This window comes from Patagioenas fasciata, chromosome 5 (genome assembly GCF_037038585.1).
Source record: "Patagioenas fasciata isolate bPatFas1 chromosome 5, bPatFas1.hap1, whole genome shotgun sequence".
Classification (NCBI taxonomy): domain Eukaryota; kingdom Metazoa; phylum Chordata; class Aves; order Columbiformes; family Columbidae; genus Patagioenas; species Patagioenas fasciata.
In genome coordinates, this window is record NC_092524.1 from 4,183,363 (window position 1) to 4,204,836 (window position 21,474).

General features: G+C 40.5%; 1 protein-coding gene across 9 annotated transcripts in view; it reads left to right on the forward strand.

Moving 5' to 3' along the window:
- NAV2 (neuron navigator 2) overlaps positions 1–21,474 on the forward strand; it is a 368,230-nt gene that overhangs the window by 259,748 nt on the left and 87,008 nt on the right. For all 9 annotated transcript variants that reach the window (XM_065839241.2, XM_065839242.2, XM_071808810.1 and 6 more), the window contains 4 exons: positions 845–1,937; positions 5,135–5,247; positions 8,510–8,618; positions 10,896–11,285. In XM_065839241.2, the coding sequence (XP_065695313.1) occupies positions 845–1,937; positions 5,135–5,247; positions 8,510–8,618; positions 10,896–11,285 (1,705 nt within the window). The remainder of the gene's footprint in view (positions 1–844; positions 1,938–5,134; positions 5,248–8,509; positions 8,619–10,895; positions 11,286–21,474) is intronic.

Below are 21,474 nucleotides of genomic sequence, written 5' to 3' on the forward strand. Positions count from 1 at the left end.
GTTTAACAGAAAACATATTTGTGATAATTGAGAGAGTAACGTCTCCAGAAAGGAAACTCTGCAAAGAGAAACTTCAGAGGAGAAGTGGCCACTGGTAGGTGAGTGTGATTTTTCAAGCTCTCTTTAGGCTCTGGACTAATTTCTTAACAAGAGCAAATAACATTAAAAAGGAACTAAATAAAGAAAATATTTGCTTTCTCTGAGGGAGGAGGGCTGTGCAGTTACTGCCACTAGTTTCTCTTATAGCTGGACTAAGATATGTGGTAATACTTAATTTAGGTTCTTTGCGTAAGGACACAAGTGGTTTTATTTTTGTATAGGGAGTTTTCTTCTGCCTTTTGCATATGAAGATTTCACCCCTCTCCCCGTAACTGAAAGGACTTCAGTTTTAATTTTTTCCTTACTCTCGCATTTTTCTTTTATACGTTTGTGGTTTTTCTAAGAATCAAACTTGGACGCAAATATTGTGCCAAAAGCAGAGGGAACCCTTAGTGCTGTGTTTTTGCTAATGAAAAGGTATTATGGACTTAATAAGGGAGAAGACGTTGCAAAACACATTTTGGTTTGAATTGGAGGAGATTCTTTTTCTTTCTTTTCCTTGAAACAGCAAGTAAATGTAAATTACATAGTTGGAGCTCCTTGCTGTTCTGCTGGGTAGGAAAAGAAAACTGGCTTTTATTTTCTTTACGTGATACTGATGTTGAAAATAGTGATATGTATCTATCATCTTAATGTTATTAGTGTAAAGTTCCTAATATTTCATTACAGAAAGAATCTCAGACTAGCTGTAATATCAGCTACTACTATGTTGATTTTCGGGGATGTTTTTTGTTTGCTTTTCCAGAGCCTGCAGACAGCACAGCCTCCCAGCCCACAGGAATGAATGAAAATGTCTCATCCTCCGTTCAAAGCTGCGGCAGTTCTGTTGGTTGCAATAACTCATCAGCCATCCCTCAGCCCAGCTCCGCTATTAAACCCTGGCGCAGCAAGTCCCTCAGTGCTAAGCACACCGCTACGTCTTCCATGTTATCCGTCAAGCAGCCCGTGTCGGAGCCTCCAAAGCCACCCTCGGAAATCGCCAAAACGGCTCCCAACGGTCAGAAATCCATGCTGGAGAAATTAAAACTCTTCAATAGCAAAGGAGGCTCCAAAGCGGGAGGGACAACGCTCGAGGGTCCGGGGTCTCGGGACAACAGTTGTGAAAAGCTAGAGATGCTTCTCAGCCTCGAGGAGAGCGAAGAAATCGATGCCACCAACCAGAATGTGAACAATCCGGGATCCATGTCCAGTAGTCCCAAAATTGCACTCAAGGGAATTGCACAAAGGACTTTTAGCCGGGCGCTGACTAATAAGAAAAGCTCTCCCAAGGGTAATGAGAAGGATAAAGAAAAGCAGAAAGAAAAGGAGAAAAGTAAAGACGTTGCAAAGAGAACGTCTATCACGGAAAAGCTGGATGTGAAAGAGGAACCAAAAGAAGAACAGACAGCACTAGCAACAACAGAGATGCCAAAAAAGTCCTCCAAGATCGCAAGCTTTATCCCTAAAGGAGGAAAGCTCAATAGTGCCAAGAAGGAGCCCTCTGCCCCTTCGCACAGCGGAATACCAAAACCAGGCATGAAAAACACCACAGGGAAATCCTCAAGTGCCCCCGTTCCTGCTAAGGAAGGTGAGAGAAGCCGTGGCGGGAAAGCCGGCTCGGGGCTCTCTCACCAGAAGTCCCAGCTGGACAGCAGACATTCCAGCTCCTCGTCCAGCCTCGCCTCCTCGGAAGGAAAGGGCGTAGGAGGCCTCAACAGCAGCAGCAGCAGCCAAACCGTCAACGGACCCGCCGCCACGACACACACCACCGGGAGCAATACCGTGAGTGTTCAGCTACCTCATCCCCAACAGCAATACAGCCACCCGAACACCGCCACGGTAGCTCCCTTCATGTACAGGTACGGTCAGCTTCTCCTGTTGACTGTTTTGAACACGATGCTTAGGTAGGAAGATTCATTTTGGATGCTCCTTCAGGGGGGTGAGGCAGTAAGATCACTGAATCACAGAATGGTTGGGGTTGGAAGGGACCTCTGGAGATCATCCAGTCCAACCCATCTGCTAAAGCAGGTTCACCAGAGCAGATCACACAGGAATGTGTCCAGGTGGGTTTGAATGTCTCCAGAGAAGGAGACTCCACAGCCTCTCTGGGCAGTCTGTTCCAGGCTCTGGCACCTCAAAGTAAAGTAATTTCTCCTCATATTCAGATGGAACCTCCTGTGCTTCAGTCTGTGCCCATTGCCCCTCATCCTGTTGTTGGGGACCACTGAAAAGAGTCTGGTCCATCCTCTTGACAACCACCCTTGAGCCCTTGAGATATTTATCAACACTGATGAGATCCCCTCTCAGCTTCTCTTCTCCAGCTGAACAGCCCCAGCTCTCTCAGTCTTTCCTCACAAGAAAGATGCTCCAGATCCCTCATCACCCTCATAACCCGCTGAATGATGAATGCCACGTCATGTAAAAGTTTCTTGCTTTAAAGAGTAGATAACATACACACATTGACACAAAAACTGTTGGGGAAGGCTGTCAGACTAAGATGTATAAGAAACTATGATAAAAAGGAGGGTGAATAATAGCTGTACCAATGCTTAAAATGAGAAAATGCTGACACCTTCTCAACCAGGTACTGCTCTTACCTGTTGTTGTGCCACGTGGATTTGCTTTATGCATCAGAGCTTTAAAAGTTCTAGCAATGCCCATTTATCACATATACACTCATGCTCTTTGGTGTGGCTAACAGTGGTAAAACTGCTGCACTGTAAGTAGAAATGGGAAATCTTAAAAAACGGAGTAAAAATATGGATCTCATAGTATGAGTAAGGCCAGGCACAAAATCTTCTACTCTGCGTATTAAGCCTGAATGAGATAAGCAAAAGAGCAACCATTTGGGGTCACAACTGACCTCCTTCTAGTCCAGCATCTTCTGTTGGACAGTGGCAGTAGAGGATAGGTGCAGAAGAGCAACAAGAGGAAAATCAATAAAAAAGCTTCCTAAGGACATGCTCTCCAGCCATGACACAAGAAATTCCTCAGTCAGATGGCGGGATTTTAGGGTTTGACAGCCATCTCCTAGTTTTCATTGACACTGCTTAATTCTTTCATAGGAAGAGAATGAAACTGACTGTTCTGTCTTCATCATCTTCTTGCTACTTCTGATTTGAGAGACCTCCATCATATCCTTCCCTCCCTTTGGATGTGTCTTTTCTAGGCTAAGGTGTCCTAGCCTGGTTAGTTTTAACTTGTAGAGATGCTATTCATGACCTTTGGTCATCTTTGTCTCCTTTTCCCATCATCTATTCAGTTCTACTATACACATTTTTGCCTTTCAACTCTTGGGAGATGTAGCGTAAGAAATGGTTTGCCACATTTTTTAAATAAAAGTGAATGTAAATGGAATTAACCTGAAGGAGAGGGATGCAAAAGGCCTAGATAAGAATACCAAATGGGAAGAGCGACCCTTGAGTCTTCTGACCCCTTGAATTTTCTCCCTGTGCACATGGAATAAAATGCCAGATGTCCTCCTGGGATGTGGTCGCTTGGAAAGGAACCAGTTGGGAAAAATTCATCTAAAACTTGTATTAATAGTACAGTGCTTGATTTCCCTTGCTCTTGGATTAATCTACCTATATCAGCATTATTGTTGTATCTTTGGCTGTAGGTGGGATCTACTAGTAGTAATTTTTGGAGGCTGGAGTTAAATATTGCCAGTGTGGTTTGTACTATTTTAACCCATAATTAAATAGAAAATTGTGATTGCAAACTGATTGCACTCTTGTTTATCTATCTCTCCTATCATCCAAAAATGTGTTCATGATGCTTTGGCTCAAGTTTATCACTACGATGTCCTATCAAAAGATAAAATGCAAAGCACTCTGTTTGGTGTTCATTTTAGTTTGAACATATCTAAATTTGAACATCATCTGAAGTGTAAAAGCAGATGCAATCCATACATTTTCTATAATCTACACACACTGGTAAACTCTAGGTGGTATTTATTTGACTTTTTACAAAAAGCAGTAATGCCACCTACCTGTTGGCAACTGGAGAAAATGCTGAGAATTAAAAAAAAGCATGTTTACTTCTCAGCATTGGAGAAAAAAAGGCCAAAATCTATAATCTTGCTGGCTTTAAAAGGACAGAGGAAAGTCATATTGTATTGATCTCCAAGGCAAATATATAGCATTATTATAAATTTACTATCTGAACACTTTCTGCATGTGAGGAATGCACTTGTTAATGCATTGCTGTAGTAGTCTCAGGTTTTTTTCTGCTATCAGTTTAAGGTTACTTTAATCTAGACTTTTTACCTACTTGTAGACTTACTTTTTGGTTTGGGTGGTTTTTGGGTTTTGTGAGTTTTCATTTGTTTTTAAGAAAAGACATTAGAAGTTGTTCTACATTTCACACAGGGTCAATGGCACTTAAAAATATTGCAATAATAATACCCTGCTGCGTCTTCGCTTTTGTCCAGCACTTACCCTTTGGGTAGGTGAACTTCCAGCCGCTTGTTGACCTGGCTCTACGAGCAAAACACAGTAAACTAGTAAAATTACATGAGTCAAGATGTATTACTCAAACCTGACAATAGATTCTTACGACATCACCTTTCGCTACCTGACAGCCACAATGTCAGACGATAAATTGGAGTTTCAAGTTGGTTGTACCCAGTCATTTATGTTGGAATACAAGTGAGTGACATTGCTAGTTATCAAAGAACTTGGCAGGAGTGTAACGTGCCATCACACCCTCCCTGCTTTATATTTGTGGAATACAGTCTTTACTAGAGAGGATCAGATTAGCCACATGATATTATGGAGCATTAAAATTTAGCTGGAAATCTAAGTGTCTTAAGATCCCGACTAAAGAGCTGTGGAGCCTTTGACTATGAATTTTTTATTTTTTACAGCTGAGTGCATGTTTCCATTTCTAGGACATAGTTCAACATGGGACTAATGAATTATGTAAAATCAGTCTGCCGGTCTGTTCTGGGGAGGAGGACGGAGCGGTTGATGGCGGGTGCGATCGTCTAGTTGTTGTTCTTGAGGTACTTTTGATGGAGGGTGGCTGCACGTCTCTCTTTTGTTTCGCCTCCCAGATCGCAGACAGACAACGAAGGGAACGTAACAGCCGAGGCCACCACAGCGGGGGTCACCATGGATTCTGCTCTTTATGTCAAAACTGGACAGCCTGCTCTCGAGGACCTCTCAGGTACGTCTTGCAACACGAATTTTCCTGATTGTGGCCTGGCTAAATAAGAATGAGCTAAAGCAAGTTTTGTAGTCAGGAGCTCCCTCTTTAGGGGGGATTTAGTTTGGTTTTCTTCCCAAAGCTTTATTTCTTACTAGTTACGATATCTCTTTCAGCTCTTCAGCGATGGAAACAGGGTGTCAATAGTCTGAACACTAGATGCTCAAGTTCTACACAATTGTGTGCCCCCCCCAATTTCTTGAATTCTGGGCACTTAATGTTTTTCTAGATGGAAGCGCCTTTTCAGATTAAGCTATTATAAAGATCCTAAGTATTCCCAAACTTTTGGTATTTATTTTTTACTTTTTAAAACTTTGCTTCAGAGCTCACAGAAGAGATTAAGTTAATTTTCTTGATATTTTGGTTCATATATAGGTTTGGAGGAATCTCATAATTGACTCACTCACTCTGATCAATTTGTGAAGCACTCTTTGCAGCAATAGGAGATTAAAATCCAACTAAGTTTACTGTGTCCAGCATACACAAGCTCAAACTGATTGTGATTAGAATGGTAGCAGTCGAAGTTAGAAAGTACTTCGTATGTTTATCTAGAATTCCTGGTAATGTAAGGAGTATATTATTAATATGATAATTACCAATAATTTTTTAAATTTATCAATACAACAAAGCAATTTTTAGCAAACATATTCTACTAAAGATCTAAAATGTGTTTCTGGAGTCACAGTGAAGTTTACTCCTATTCCAATTTCAGCAATTTCTGTGCCTTTGAGTATTGCATACTATTGCAGTATATCTCATCAGCAGAATACCTCAGGTTTTTTATCTACTTAATCTTGATGTCCTCCACTTTAATATGAATTACGAAATGGATTGTCTTGCTTGGGAAAATCCTGTGGCTAGAAGTTTCACAATTGGATTAATTTCATACCACATTACATATTCTGTCAATGCTGCATTTACACCTGTGTGCACATAGGCTGATGGCAAAGTTATTGGTCAGGAGAAGGGCTGCAGAAGTGCATAAGTGAGCATATGTTGGTGTACGATTTATAGATGGAGAGATATATTTGGATTAAATATTTAAAAGGCAAATAATGGCACAAGGGATAAAATTCTTCAGAACATTTTTTGGGTGATATTTAAATATAGAAGCCAATTTACAGTAAGAAACACAGAGTGTCCAGCTGCTTTACGCTTTTTCAGCATTAACCATCATATAGCCTAGATGTATTTCAGCCTGTAAACTGAGAAGTGTTTGTAGATCACAGAGGTCTTTAGTCTTTAATGACAGATGTTATATAAATACAAACTTATTGTTCAAGTAGAATACGTAAGTTTTGGGATCCAGAAATGGAAGACAGCGACAGCCTCAAACAATGGAGATGCCAAACGCAGCTGTGTGCGGGCAAACCCCCCAGCGAGCAGCACTCCATAAAGGGGCCTCGGGGGAAAAGGAGCACACAAAACAAAATGGTCCCTCAAGCCAAACAAATTAGAAGAAATAAGAGACAGATTTCTGCTCTCCCTACCTAGCAGCTACTGATGCTTTTAATTTAGGAGCACGTATAAACCAAAAGAGAGTATAGGTGAGGAAAACTGCAAGCTAAATAGTTTAATGATACTGCCTATTCATTAAGAGTTAAGGGATTAAATAATGAAGTTGTAGTGGCACTATACAATGTCTTTCTTTTAAGTGTTAAGCAATTGAATGCCATTTAAGTAAAAATTTTGTATCAATTTAGGCATAAGAATGATCGCAATATGAATTGGTTTATCTAGTCTTATCTATGTTCTCTTAAGAAGTTATCTACTGTTTGCCTTCGTATCTATGAGAGAAATTATCCGTAAAAGAGCACTGTGACCTTTGCTAGGCTAAAGGCCTGTAAATATTTTATGTTCTTTACTGCAAAAATTTGTAGATCCATCAATGTAGAAAATATTTCCTGTCCCAGAGACCCGTTGGCTCAAGGAATCTGTCTTGTTAAGTGGCTGTTTCCAGTCCAACAAGACCGTAATTGTTTGACCATTTGGCCCAAGTGAATTGTGTCTCAGGGAGTAGAGACCTATTAAAAAAAATTAGCTAATGTGGGCACTACCTGAGCCAATGTTGTTCGTCTGAGAAAGGCTAATGACTGTATAAACATTAAAGTCTATCTTCCCCTCCCTAGATCGTTCACTGTAGTCAGGGCTCCAGCACTTTGGTGAGTAGTAGAAACATGAAGTTTAAAGCAAAGAATGTGGAAAGTTCCAACAACAGCCTGTTTATCTGATCCTTAACACTTCTGATTTGTGTAATATATAGATAACCATCTAAACTAGCATGGGTGAGCAGTGTCCTGGCAGCCTAAGAGTGCATCGCTTGTGAACTTCGAAGAGTTTTGAATGCGCTGTAGTATTTTCTTTAGTCATGAGTTGTTCACCCTCTAGAATGAAATCATTTCCTTCTCAGTTAGCAACTGAAGCGTTTCTTAATTGACAGCTGAGAGCAAGTAAATAAATTATGCTGAGGCACTAATTAAATTATTAATTTTATAAAAATAAATTATTCTGAGGCACTGCAAGGAATTTTTTAATGTATGTAAACTCTACTTCTGTAGTTAAAGAACAGAACATAAATGTGTTTTGGAACAGAGTGTACAAAGAATAGGATTTCTAAGTGCCAAGGGAAGTAAAAGTCACCCCCCAACTTCGTGTCATGTAGCACACTGAAGCCACGATAGATGTTGTGCTGTGGACAAGCAAAAACTTCTGCTATTTTATCTAAAACATCACTCAGCATGGAGCGCCCAGTCAACACAATTTTACTGGAAAGCTGCTGTTGTCGAATGAGACCTATTTAAAATGGGAAGAAAAAAGGCCTGGTGAAAATCTAATATTGGAGAAATTGGCCGTGTCGGGTTGATTTAAATTGTGTCAATATATGAGATGGAAAGGGTGGTATTGATGGAGTATATCTTGTAATGAGGTTGAAAGTTAACCAGGATTTAAATTGGGTCATGTGGGGAAACGACAATACAGCAACATCTGGTGCAAAGGCAGCCTGTGACATCAAGTGAACAGCACAGAGCTCATTCCCGGGCTGGCTGTGGCCACGGCAGGTGCCTGCCCTAGGGACATGGAATCTGCATCGTGATCGCTTTAGGGTGTTAAAGAACAGAAAGTCAGAAAAAAATGCATTTGAGACAAATTGAGGCAGAGGTAGCAGCTCAGCGATGCGGTTTTTTCATGCCTTGTCCTTTCTAATGGTTTATTTTCCACGTAGGAGAGGATCCAGAAACTCGGCGGTTACGAACTGTGAAGAACATCGCTGATCTTCGGCAGAACTTAGAGGAAACCATGTCCAGTTTACGGGGAACCCAGGTCACTCACAGGTAACGTCATGATTTTGTTTATCAGAAACTGGAAATCACGGTGCTCTTAATTTACATCTCGTAATCTGGCTGCTTTGCATCCTTGAAAAACAGTTGACGCTGACAGCGGAAGATACTGATCTGGTACTTTTTGTCTTTAAAGCACAGATTCTGAACTATGTTCAGTGTTTATTGAGATTTACAATGAGTAATTGGTGGTGGCGGGTTCTATATAGAATCAAAGGTGGAGAATAATCAGTCCTTGTTAAATGTGTTAGGTGGTGGTTGAGTGTAGGTTAAGGTTTAAAATGTTTCTTCATCTTACTCTTGAACAATTTCAGTGCATTGCACCCATCTCCACCTATGTGTAATATTTTGTTTAAATAAGCAGGTGAACTGTGCTTGACCCACTTTATCAAGTGCATAACTTGAATTCCTGACCAATCTTTGGGCAAACAGATTTTTCCAATATTATTAGTCATCCATGTATGTCACTGCTTTTTCTTTGTAAAGCAGCATTTGGAAATCTTTGCCAATACTTAAAATATGCTCTAAATAAACAAAGACTGCTATTACATTTAAACACTCTGTGACTCAGATCTTCTCAGTGGAGGTTTGGGAGAATAAGCTGTTCGGCCCCTGATGAGGTCGGGGTCCTACTTAGTGCTCGGTACCTTATGGACCTCAGCCCTGAATGAGTTCATTGGGCAAACACTTTGTGTTTTGGCTTTGTATCCAAAACCGAGGCAATGCTTGCAAACATGAACTCCCAATGCTGTTTATATTTTCAAATTTCAATTAACATGACAGCTTATTATGATTTAATTACTGTCACTGGAGGATACACAGGTTTTTGCAGCGCACACATAACATCACGCTGTGAACGGTACAATGCTGCTTATTTTAACAAATATCCACAATTAAAAAAAAGAAATAACACTGTGTTAGCTGAGCAGGAAAGGAAAATGGGAGTTAATGTGAGCAAAAGGCGTTGCAGCTATGGATTAGCTGCAACTAAATGAGCTGCAACTAAGCTGCGAGTGTTAAGATTGTAGGGTCTTGCAATCCCTACACATCACCTGAAATCTCATGGTGTCACCATCCCGTTTTTAAGGTTCCAGTTAGCAGTCTACATTTAATCTAATGCATTTATTTTTTTAAGCATGTTGGAGAATACTTTTGACACCAATGTCACTACTGAGATAAGTGGTCACAGCGTTCCCAGGCCGTACTGGCAGTGCTGTTGGACGGATGCAACATATTCACAGTCTCAGATGTGGACAGTGGAAGATTTCTTATAGCTGACTCTAGTCAGAAACTGTATTTACAAGCTGTGACCTAAAATGCTTTTGTAACCAGACCTCTCTATAAACATTATCAATATTTTGAAAATATATTCAGTTCATGAATGGATAGAATATATATTGAAAAATAAATTTGTTTTGCCTTTTCTCTTATTCGTTTCATTTAATCCTTTCCCCAGTGTAGATAAAACAGCCATCTTGGTGCTGGACACATCTCCAGAGCGTTAGGGCTTTCATGAATACAGCCAAAAAAAGAAAATGTATCAGAGAAATAGTACTGTAGTTGGTTTTCCTTTAGTCAGTTTAATATCCTACTCCCTTGCCTAGAGCAGCAGTGGTGTAACAGAGCTATATATGATTGAAGATGAAAAAGTTATGCTTTGATACTGTGGATAATCCATTAAAAAGTTCCTGCTTAAGTCTTCTCGTATATATGTTGAACACTTGCTGGCCCGGGTGCAAGAGAAATGTTATTTAAGAACGGTGTTGGAGGAATGGACCCAACTTTCAAGGTGTTATAGCAGGTAAATTCTGTTAATCACAGAATCCCAGAATGGGATTGGGTTGGAAGGGACCTGGAAAGCTCATCCAGTCCAATCCCCTTGCCGGAGCAGGAACACCCAGCTGAGGTTCCACAGGAAGGTGTCCAGGCGGGTTTGAATGTCTGCAGAGAAGGAGACTCCACAACCTCCCTGGGCAGCCTGGGCCAGGCTCTGGCACCCTCACTGAGAAGTTTCTTCTCATATTTAAGTGGAACCTCCCGTGTTCCAGTTTGAACCCATTACCCCTTGTCCTACCATTGGTTGTCACTGAAAAGAGCCTGGCTCCATCCTCCTGACACTCACCCTTTACATATTCATAAACGTTAATGAGTTCATTAATGCTTTTACTTACGATATATAACTTTGTGAGCGTTCAGGGCGTAGCATCACCTGAAATAGCTCTATATAGCAAGCCACGCTTAATAAAATGCATTTCTTTTTTTTTTTTTCAGCACATTGGAAACTACCTTCGACACCAACGTCACCACCGAGATCAGCGGCCGCAGCATCCTCAGCCTGACGGGACGACCCACCCCCTTGTCGTGGAGACTGGGGCAGTCCAGCCCCCGCCTGCAGGCAGGCGACGCTCCATCCATGGGCAACGGGTACCCACCGCGAGGGAACGCCAGCCGCTTCATCAACACCGAGGCGGGACGCTACGTGTACTCGGCGCCTCTGCGGAGGCAGCTGGCGACCCGCGGCAGCAGCGTCTGCCACGTGGACATCTCGGACAAGGGGAGCGATGAGATGGAGCTGGAAGGCATCGCCATGGATGCCACCGGCTATATGAGTGACGGGGATGTGTTGGGCAAGAATATCAGAGCTGATGACATCACGAGCGGGTAAGCGCCTTTATTTTTAAGTATTACATGTCATTCTTGCTTTGTGTTTAAATGGTGCTCTGTTCCATTAATTACTTATAGAAAGGAAAAAAAAACACACCACAAATATATTCTACTGGTTTTAACAAGCTCGTTATCACAGTTAATTTAGTCAGTGGGATTTAAGCACGTGATTTAAGTGCTTGTTAAGACCTTATCACTCTCGAGAACTACCTGGAAGGAGGTTGGAGCGTGGAGGGTGTTGGTCTCTTCTCCCAAGTAAAAAGCAACAGGACAAGCGGAAATGGCCTCATGTTGTGCCAGGTGAGGTTTAGATTGGATATTAGGAAAAAATTCTTCCTGGAAAGGGTTGTCAGTCATTGGACCAGGCTGCCCAGGGCCGTGGTGGAGTCACCATCCCCGGAGGGGTTTAGAAGACGTGTAGATGAGGTTCTTAGGAACATGGTTTAGAGATGGACTTGGCAGTGCTAGATTAATCTTTGGACTTGATGATCTTAAAGGTCTTTTCCAAACCAAAATGATTCTCTAAGAAGATTTTCCTATATATGAACATACTCGTGCACATGATTGAATGTTTTCCTGAGTCAAGGTTTATTGTGGTGAGACAAACACGCGCTGCAACATTCATTTATGCCCACAAGATGGAGACAGTGAGGCGTTTGCGCTACTTCTACTGAACCCTTTTGCTGTCAGAACATTCAGGGCACAGTTCACTGGGAGAAAATGTATTTGCACCTCTGTGTAGGGTAAAATAGTTGTACATGCAAAATAAAATCTAAATAACAAGTTAGTGTGCAGAAACATGGACTGATAGACAATCATTAGCAAGGTTTTACATCAATATTTTACCTCTGTCTTGACTGGAAAAAGCATTTGTTCTTTGCTCCAAAGCCAGTATTTAGTTCAACATTTTCAGTTCCTTCCAGAAGGTACAGTCGTATTTCTTTACATCAGCATTATATTGATGTTAAAACTGATCTTTGATATTCATGTGGCATATTTGTTTTCGTGGCAGCCTTTTCCCCATCTTGCCATCTTAAAACCTTTGTTTTTCTGTAATTTTGTTTTTATAAGTAGTATTTCTTATAGCATTGGCTTATTTGGAAGATGTAATGTCTCTTACTGAAATAGAAAGCTGGAATCCAGCTGCTGCTTTGTCACTAACTTAACCGGTTAAATTACACAATCTGGAAATATTCAGATGTTTTCACACTGTCCTTTTGAAAAGTCAGACACTTTGGTTTTAATTATTAATTAGGGAACAATATAGTAAAGAAGCTGATGCAAAACCCAGTATAAAATTATATTTCAGATAAAGCACCAGTAGCTGTTTCTGTATTAATAACACATCACATCACTAAAGCGCCTTGTGTCTTCCTCAAATGAATCAGCTTATACCTGAGTTTTGCGATGTTTATTGTAGTAAAAGTTATTGCCTTTTGGACTGACTTTCATTCAAACTCGTGGCTGTAATTTTGGTCTAGAGGTAAGGAAAATAATACTGATCAGCACCATGATTTCTATAAAACACCAAGAATATGGGCTGAGAAGTGTCCCTGGCAGAATATTCTCAGTTCAGGCTTTCCATAGGGGCTCCAGTCTTTGCAGATCTTAGTGTATAAAGTTCAGAGTCCAGGTTGAGGAAAAAGAAAGAATTAAGAAAGCTCTTGAGTTTATGAATGAGAAATTTGTGGCTTTACTCATCTCTGTGTATAATTTAGTTTTCTGTCCGATCTGGTCATCCTGTAAGATTAACAAAATTGAAGTCTCCATAGTCTGAAAATACAGGAGTGGTCTTTAGATTCTGGGTCTAAAAGACTAATAATGTCACCAAGGCAGTGAGTTATACACCAAGAATAATATCAAAATGGTGAATACATCATTTAGCAGAAGGATCATATACACCACAACAGCTCATTCCTTGGCCTGAGCGTTAGAGCATCTTTAGCTGCATACCTGACTTATTTCCCACTAGTTTTTAAAGGAGGAAGGTAACTTCCAGTTTCACAGAATCACACAATTTTTACTCATATAAGTAGTCACAGATGGATAAATGACATCTCAATTTAAATTTCTTAGGGCAAGTTATGTGTACGAATGTCTTTTTCTTTTCCACATCTTTTGCCTTTAGCTACACGAGCCTATTCCACTAAATCATGTGAGTTGGTTTATTGATTTATACAGTATTGTTGTAGTCATTGACCAAGTTCCAAGGGCAGAATCTGTATTGTGGGTCAGTCCATCGTCAGAAAAGATCCAGCTCCATTTCCAGGTTGTGGGCAGGGTTTGGATGTTGGGTGGTTTGGAGGTGCTCTCGTTGCTGAACCAATGGGTGTTTGAAAGGAACGTTCCCAAAAGCAGCCCCAAAATGTTGGGTTTACATAGTCTGTGGAGAGTAATCATGTGTGCGAACTCCCTGAGAAGGAAGCATTGCAGTATTGAATTGCAGTGACAGCATTGAATGTAATCCCAATGTCATTTGAGAGACATAGAAACCCGAGGATATTGCCTTTGATGAATCTCACTGACACCTAATAATGCTGGATTACCATCTTCAGTGTGAACAGATGTTTTCATAGCCTGTTTCATGAGTTATCTCCCCAATGTCAGTTTATTCACAATAATAAAAAAAATAAGATGGCCTTGTATCTTTTTTGGGGGAAATAACATACCACTTAGAAATCGGAGAGGTTGCTTGTAAAGAAAGCATCCGTGTAACTTGCTGCAGAACAAATCTCTGAGATCAGTGTCAGGGCAAACAGGCCCAATATTTCCAGAAGCTGAGTTACAGTCAGCACAAGAGGGCATTGATAGCATGAATAGCTCTTTATTAGCTGGTATGTGTTTCACTTTGTCATTTTTCAGAATTGCTACAATCCTGCAGTCTGAAAACCTTGAATCTGTGTTTTCATTGGCAAACTGATAGGGAAGGAAGCCAAAATATTTGTTACAGCCAAAATAAATCCAATAGCCAAGAAAAACTATTTTAGCCCTGTGATCCTCATGCTTTCTCTGAAATGTCCTGGGTCATGGGAAGTTTCGTTTGGCCTCCTTCAATAAGTCAGCTCAAGCAGAGCTCTGGCAGACACCAAGATTGCTTTCATAGGGTTAGAAATTCTGAGTATCTTTTCCAAACGGGCAGAAAACATCACTGAAACGAAGAAAGTCTCCAGGGGAAGAATCCAAGGTAAGAAGTGGTCTCATTGCGGGAGCTGGAACATCAACCGAATGGCAAAGGAGCTTCGGTGGGAAGGTGGGTGAGCTCGGGGCTCCAGAGCCTCGTCAGAAAGTGGCACCTCAAAGCCCAGAACTGTCTCACAAAGATTGTTCCAGGTGAGGACATTAACTCTCATGGCTTTTTGGGGGTTGCTCAGAAGGTTTTGGTCGCTTCAGTCTCCCTCTGGCTACTGACATACACATTCCTACCTCATTTTGTCCTTTTTTTCCCCAGTTCTCTCTAATGAGGCGTCCAGTTAAATTACTTTTCATCTATCCTTGGAAGGGAGCAACAGAGCTGCTGGTCAGAAAGGCCTTTTAAAATTATTTTCTTTTAGTGTAATTAATCCTCTGCCCCTGTTTTCATTAACCTAGTGTGCAGCTTTCTATGCAGAATTAACAGTGTGGATATATCGATTAGTGCTGGTCACAAATTTTCTCAGGAAATGGCTTTGGATCTACAAATGCAACTTGTCAAAACAATTTTCTGCAGAAGCATGGCTGTTCCAGCTATGCGCTAGCAAAATGTAGATTTGATGGTTTGACAGCTCGGCCGCCCTAGAGCCTGGATTTTGAGACAGGGCAGATGTGAGCAGCCCTGTGTGTGGATTATGGGGCTGAGCCCAGCTCAGGCTGGGCTTGGGGCTGAGCCCAGCTCACTCTTTGGAGTGTTTCGCCTCCATGCGGTGTTCAGGAACCTTATAAATGAATTCTCCCTGCAGCGGCTTCTTTGGGGGGGCCGATTCTTTACCATTCTATTACCCTCCCCCTTTGTTTGATGCTTTGGGGCTGATAAATTCCCATTCTAGATCTGTTTCCACAGCCTTTAATGTGTTTGTGTGTGCAATGCTCGTGGGATTATGATTCTTTCTTGTTTACTGAAGCCTTTATACTCCCTGAGGATCTTTCTATAAGCAGGTGAATTGGGAACACAGATGAAGGATGCTCAAAAAGGATGCTCAAAGCGGGAGCAGGACACTCAGAGCTGGGGAGTCAGGCTTTACCTGCTGCTTCTGCTCAAGTCAATCAAACCCACCCAAAAGCATCGTGCCTTAGGTACAAATCACATTTGTTACACAGAGGGCTTGAGTAACATGGACCAAAATGATTGTTGGAATAGGGTTCTGTTGCAGGCTGAAATTTAGTAGTTATATCTATTAGGAGGCAAAGAAGCTATGCTTTTGCTATGAGGAGCTGAAATTGAGGACTGATTTTGTTGCATGTTGAGTAGTGTGATTGATATTTGTAGGATTCTTGTGGCTCAGTTGCTTGATTCTCTACTATTTATCAGAGACACATCTTTTTCGGGTGTCAGGCTTGTACATGGCGTAACAGCCCTTCACTTGGGCGAAGGTTTTAGAGAAAGAAAAGGAGGACTATGCAGTTTGCTGCTAATGAGAATTTGTAGTAAAGAGAAATAATTTCTTTCTAAGATGTCTGCAACAGGAATGGTTGCAGGTGAAGGTAACTCATGGATAGATAGAAGTCATGAGGGGCCAAGATAATCATGGTCTGAATGAGAACCTGTTCGCCCTGTACATTAATTCAATATAGCTATAGTCTTTTCTGACCTATTTTTTCTTCTGTACTCTTTGAGTTACAGTGGGTTGATCATTTTACTGGATGTTGCACTTTAAACCGGTATGATTTTAGCAATAAGCTTTCATCTAAACACAGGGCATGGGTAAAACTACATTCCTTACATGGCTGTAACACTTCAACATGACTAAGGATCAATAGGAGGTTTATTTCATTTTTCTTCTCTGAGCAGAGTATTTATTTGAACTGCCTTCTGTCTTGCTAGGACTGGCTTCTTAGGTCTTGATATTTTCAGCATTGCACAATAGTAGCTATATATGCTAAATAGATAATTAAATAATGAAGGGGTCAGGCAAGCAATCTCAGAATTTTGACTTTTATGAAGTGGTGATAGGAAACTTTGACTTTTGACTTCTTAGTAAACTATGTTGAAATGGGCTCAGAAGTAGCTTTTGAATTTACTCATAGGTGCCCTGATGCTGTGAGAAGGAAAAGAAAAAAAATATGGCACCATTTAAATCAAAATAATATTCATATTCCAATAACTCTATTTAAAGATCTTTATAGGAGACATTACTAGAATATTACATAAGCATTTTCAGTATTATTAATGTTGTATATGATTTTAAATATTCTTAGATATTGCACTTGGTTCAGGAAGAGTTCTGTTGGCAGATTCATCAATAAGATGGTGTTTGATTTATCACAAATGCGATCTTGGATAACGTGCCTTCATATAAATTTTCTTGCACTGTAGGATTCAGTTCAGGAAGATATTGTAGGTCTATAAGCCATAGCCTTAGAGATCAGTTGCAATCAAGCATTTTATTTATGATACTGCTAACAAGAGCCAGGTTAGGTTGTATGTAGTGTTAGTAAAATGAACTCCCAAGTTGTGTTGTATTTTTTGCTTACTTGTACATACTGTCCTATTGTCGATGACTACCAAAATAGCATTTAATAGGCATTAACCCACTCTGGGCTTGTTTCTGTAACAAACACCTGCTGCTTCGGTGCCAACAGGTTTTTGTAATTCAAGCAAAAAGACAGCTTTGAAAGGACAAAATATGGTCCCACTCTGGGACTCGCCAGCAGAGGGAGATGCAGTCATACACAGCTTGTCCATGGGAATCATCTGCAGGGAAGGATTAGGTAAAAAAGGAGTAGTGACCAAAAATTGTTATCTGATGGCTGCTGAATGACTAAGGTGTCAGGCAGTCTTAAAACATCTCCGAATACAAAAGTATTGATTTCACAGAAGCCACTTCTTTCTGTAGATTTCTTCTATTTTCTTTTTTTTTATCCCTAGAAAAAGATCTGAGAATTAAGTAGTTTACAGGATTGAACTTTTGCTTCTGGACTGGTTTGGACAGTATGAACAACCAGCTCTTGTTCCATGTTGTTAGTGCTTTACAGGTGAGAGGTTTCCTGAGTAAACTATAAAACTAAAATATACTTACTAAGTTTTGCACGCTCTCATTTTTCCTGTTTTACCTGTTGGTGGAACAGGTATCTCTTTCTTCCCATCTGTGATAATGATCTTTCAGACTGCAAGTCGTTCATTGTTTTTTCTGGGTTTACTCCATGTTTGTCTTTGAGCATCTTCAAACAATTAGTAGTTCACTCATTAGTTTCTTAACTGCAAATAGCTACTGATTATTAGTAAAAGTCTTTTAATTTATAAATTATAGACTACCTTAAATATAAAGTGAAATAAATTTTAAATGAAATGAGCAATAGGTTTGTGCTTCTATAAACCTGAAAGGTAATATTTTGTCTAATGTTAGGGATTTGGGCATTGTATTAGCAGTCCCGGCCTGAAAGCTCAGGAGCTAATTGTGTTCGTGAATGAGCTTGTTGAAGTTCACATGGATCAAAGATGGAATTTAAACCAGCCGCAGGTTTGTGGACTTCGTAAATGTTCAACCCTTTGGTTAGAGAGATGAACAACGGTGCCGATGTGGTGGGCACTGCAACAGAGAGTGGTCAGGCAGGAATAATGAATGGAAACACTTGAGGGGGGGAAACACAAGAGAAGGTCGTATGATCTAATTCCAATGTCATGATGGAAAATGCAGACCAACTTCATACTGACCTGAGAAGGTTGGGGTTGTCATCATCCTGCTGCTAAGTTTTCTTTTTCAGTCAGATTTAGAACAAATTCCTGGTTGCAGTCACAGGATTGTTTTGATCCCGTCTGTTATATCTTAGGAACAGCACTGGAGAGTTTTCTGCTCTTGGTGGTTTTTAGCAACTGGCAAAGTTAGACTCCTTTGATACGGAAAGCTTGTTAAGCCGCTTGATCTCGTTTAACTGACTGTAATGACGAGGCAGGTGAAGCCTAGTGAAAATAAACATTTAAAGGAAAACGTTAAGGATAACAGTGTTATTGCCGCAGCTAAAAGAGAACACTTTTGAGTGTCAAAGCAGATGATGATACATGGAATAATCCAAAATCTGTAATTCCTACAAGCTTTTTCTTTCAAGTTCCAAGCGCTTGGGTTGACGGGCAAGTCTTCTGCCAGGGGGCACCTCAGCAGGCATTTCCAAACTAACCTTGAATCAAAAGCACCAAGAAGAAGACAGGAGCACTTGGGGTGAATCAGCTCCAGTTTTGGGACACGATGCTTCTCTCCTGCTCCTGGGTTTGGGATTACGGAGCCACGCGATGCTGAGCAGATCGGGGCAGGCTTGGCCAGTCTGTTGTGCGCTGCTGATTTACCCGCTGCTCCTTCTCCTAATACTTAAGTAAAGAGTGCCTGTCCCTTGGCTATCTGTTTTCAAAACTGGAAAATCCGTATTCATATGTTAAGGAGCGAAATGGATATATATGAAGTGGTGGAGTTGTCAGACCATAAAAGCAGGAGCCTGTTGGCTGCGTACACGGGTCAGCGGGGAGTACGGACAGAACTCAAGTGACTCGTACCACTGGATTTTTACTGATCGCTGTTTCCATAATTCTGGTTTCCTCAGCGTGCCTTGCAGGAAAGGGAAATAAATCACTTCAGCATCAGAAATACCCTAAAAATATTGCACTTGGAAGAACTTATTACAGCATTTAAAATTTCAGAGGCACAGAAAGGATGTGTTTGGCTAAAGAAAAGAGAAGTTCAGAGGTCCAGGTTGTCCAGGGAATTGCAAAGCAAATTACTTTATGCCTGTAATACAGGGCAGGGAGCCACTTTCTTACAGAGAAAAAGTGTCACCTAGAAAGTGGGCTGGAAGTTCCAGTTGTGTATTAGAAGTGCATAATACTGCTCTTGTTTAACCTGAGTCTTTGCTTAATCAAAGAAGTTTGGTTAATTTTGTTTCCTTGCTGATGAAGAGTGAAACTGTGGAGATGAGGATTAAACATTAATTCCTGTAAAGATTTGAAGCTTCTTTTAAGCAACATCATCACTATCTCACTGTCCAGTCATTATGTATTATTTTGTTTGACTTCATTAAAGACAGTCATTCCTCATTGGCTCTTGGTACCATCACTAAAGCATCTGAGCTATTAAATTCTTTGAACATGTAGAATTTACCCATCTGTACAGAAGTCAGGGAGTATGGATACTTACTATGCTTTTTCCCTGTTCATATATTTAAACTTTTTCTTATTTGGGGGCAGGTAGAAAAATACTTCAAAGTGCTTGGTTTTGCACTGAATGTGCTTGCAGAGCTCATAGATTTGTGAATCTGGCAAGTCATGTTTCTTAATAAGAAAAGTCAAAGAAATAACACCTAATCAATATCTGCCCTAATACAATTGCTTGGATTGCAGTGGGTGGTTGTAGAGGCGAGACTGGTACACTGGCATTCCATATTGTGTAGATGTAGGATAAGACAATAAATCCAGATAGCATTGAGTACTGTTAGAATTATATGCACGCAGGATAATATTTCTTGGTTTAATTTTTACTCCCTGAGTAAAGCCTCATAGGATTGTCTTTAGAAAAATATACCTTCATTATATTCTTCTTCCTTATAAAGCAAAAATCTGTTGTATTCATAAAGTCAGGATGGCTTCTGAGAGCAAAGACAGTTTTAGGTTTGAAGTGATGGAAGGGAAGGAAAAGAAATTGACGGCTGGAGGTTCGTGGCACCAGTAACGCTCTGGATAGTCAAGAATGTATTGTTTTATTTTCTTTAAAAATGTGTTTATTGTGTGTTTTTCTCCATAGAATTTAGAATATGGTATCTCCCCTTGTTCTTGCACCTCACTGTTGCACACAGGACTTTAAGCATCGTTGCTTTTGGCATCTTTTTGGAATTAAACGTTCCTGGGTAGAGGACATAGTGTGTAATAAAAATAAGATATAAAGCTTTCAATCTGCGATTACACAAACCTGTTTCAAAATACAAAAATCTATCTTGTGTTGTTCTGGCATGTAAGAAAGTTGTTTTATGGGTATGGTGGGTAAAAGTTGTTGTCTATGTCTGCGCTTTTTTACAGGGTCTTGGTTAGAAAAACTCACGATCTTCTTGCCAAAGATGCCGAAGGCATCCAGCTTCTATTGGCTTACGTAAGATTTATGAGTGCTGAAAACCACTGGAAATCCAACTGTTAGTTTTTTGTTTGATGCAACTGCTGAATTACTCTTATCTGTCAAATTGCTGAGCTTCTGCATGGAGGATGGAATCTGTCGGTGTTAGTAAAGGGGCTTTCCATTGATTTCAGCATGGCTAAGTCTAATGAGTGATATGTTTCATTTCATGTATTTTGGGTAATGAACATGGAGAACAATCCATTTCAGCTGTAGTTGATCTTTATTATCAAAGAACTAGTCATACTCCAGAAATCTGACAGCAAAGCCAAAAGTTGCATTTTCCAGTACGTGTACAACAGGTAGTCCTACAGAAACGTGTTTCATGTGCAGGCAAGTATCTACAATAAACCAACTAGTGTATGTGCATTAGATGTTTTTGCAAAATGCTGTTTGCCTGCTTGTATAACAATACGGTCTTACGCTCCACTTTTCTTTCCCTTTATTTCAGTAGCTTAAGGAAAAAAATATTCTTCCATGATAAAATATTTATAAACCATGTGAAACACAAGTTAGAACACGAGACCTAAGGCCAATTCTGCACAAGTTACAGTGCAACTGCTCCTCTTGCCTTTTTAATGTGTTTGTTTATGAGTTTGGAGAATCGTGTCCCCACAGATTTGCTGAACAGAAAATACTCTTGTGTCGGACTCGCCGGGCTTAGCAACCTCCTTGTTGGACTCCCCAGAGAGACTCCTCAGTTGTTCTGGGAGAACCCGCACAGATTTATGCATCCAAGTGAAACGCTAACCAGGAGATTGTGCAGGGCTCATCGACTCTTTACCATCCCATTCTTATAAATGTAGTAATCGAATTTGACTTGGGTAAAGTACATCTCCTGCGGTAACATCTCGCCAGGCATTGCTGGCTCCAGTTGGGAGCGTCTGTCTTGTCTTGCTGTGGAT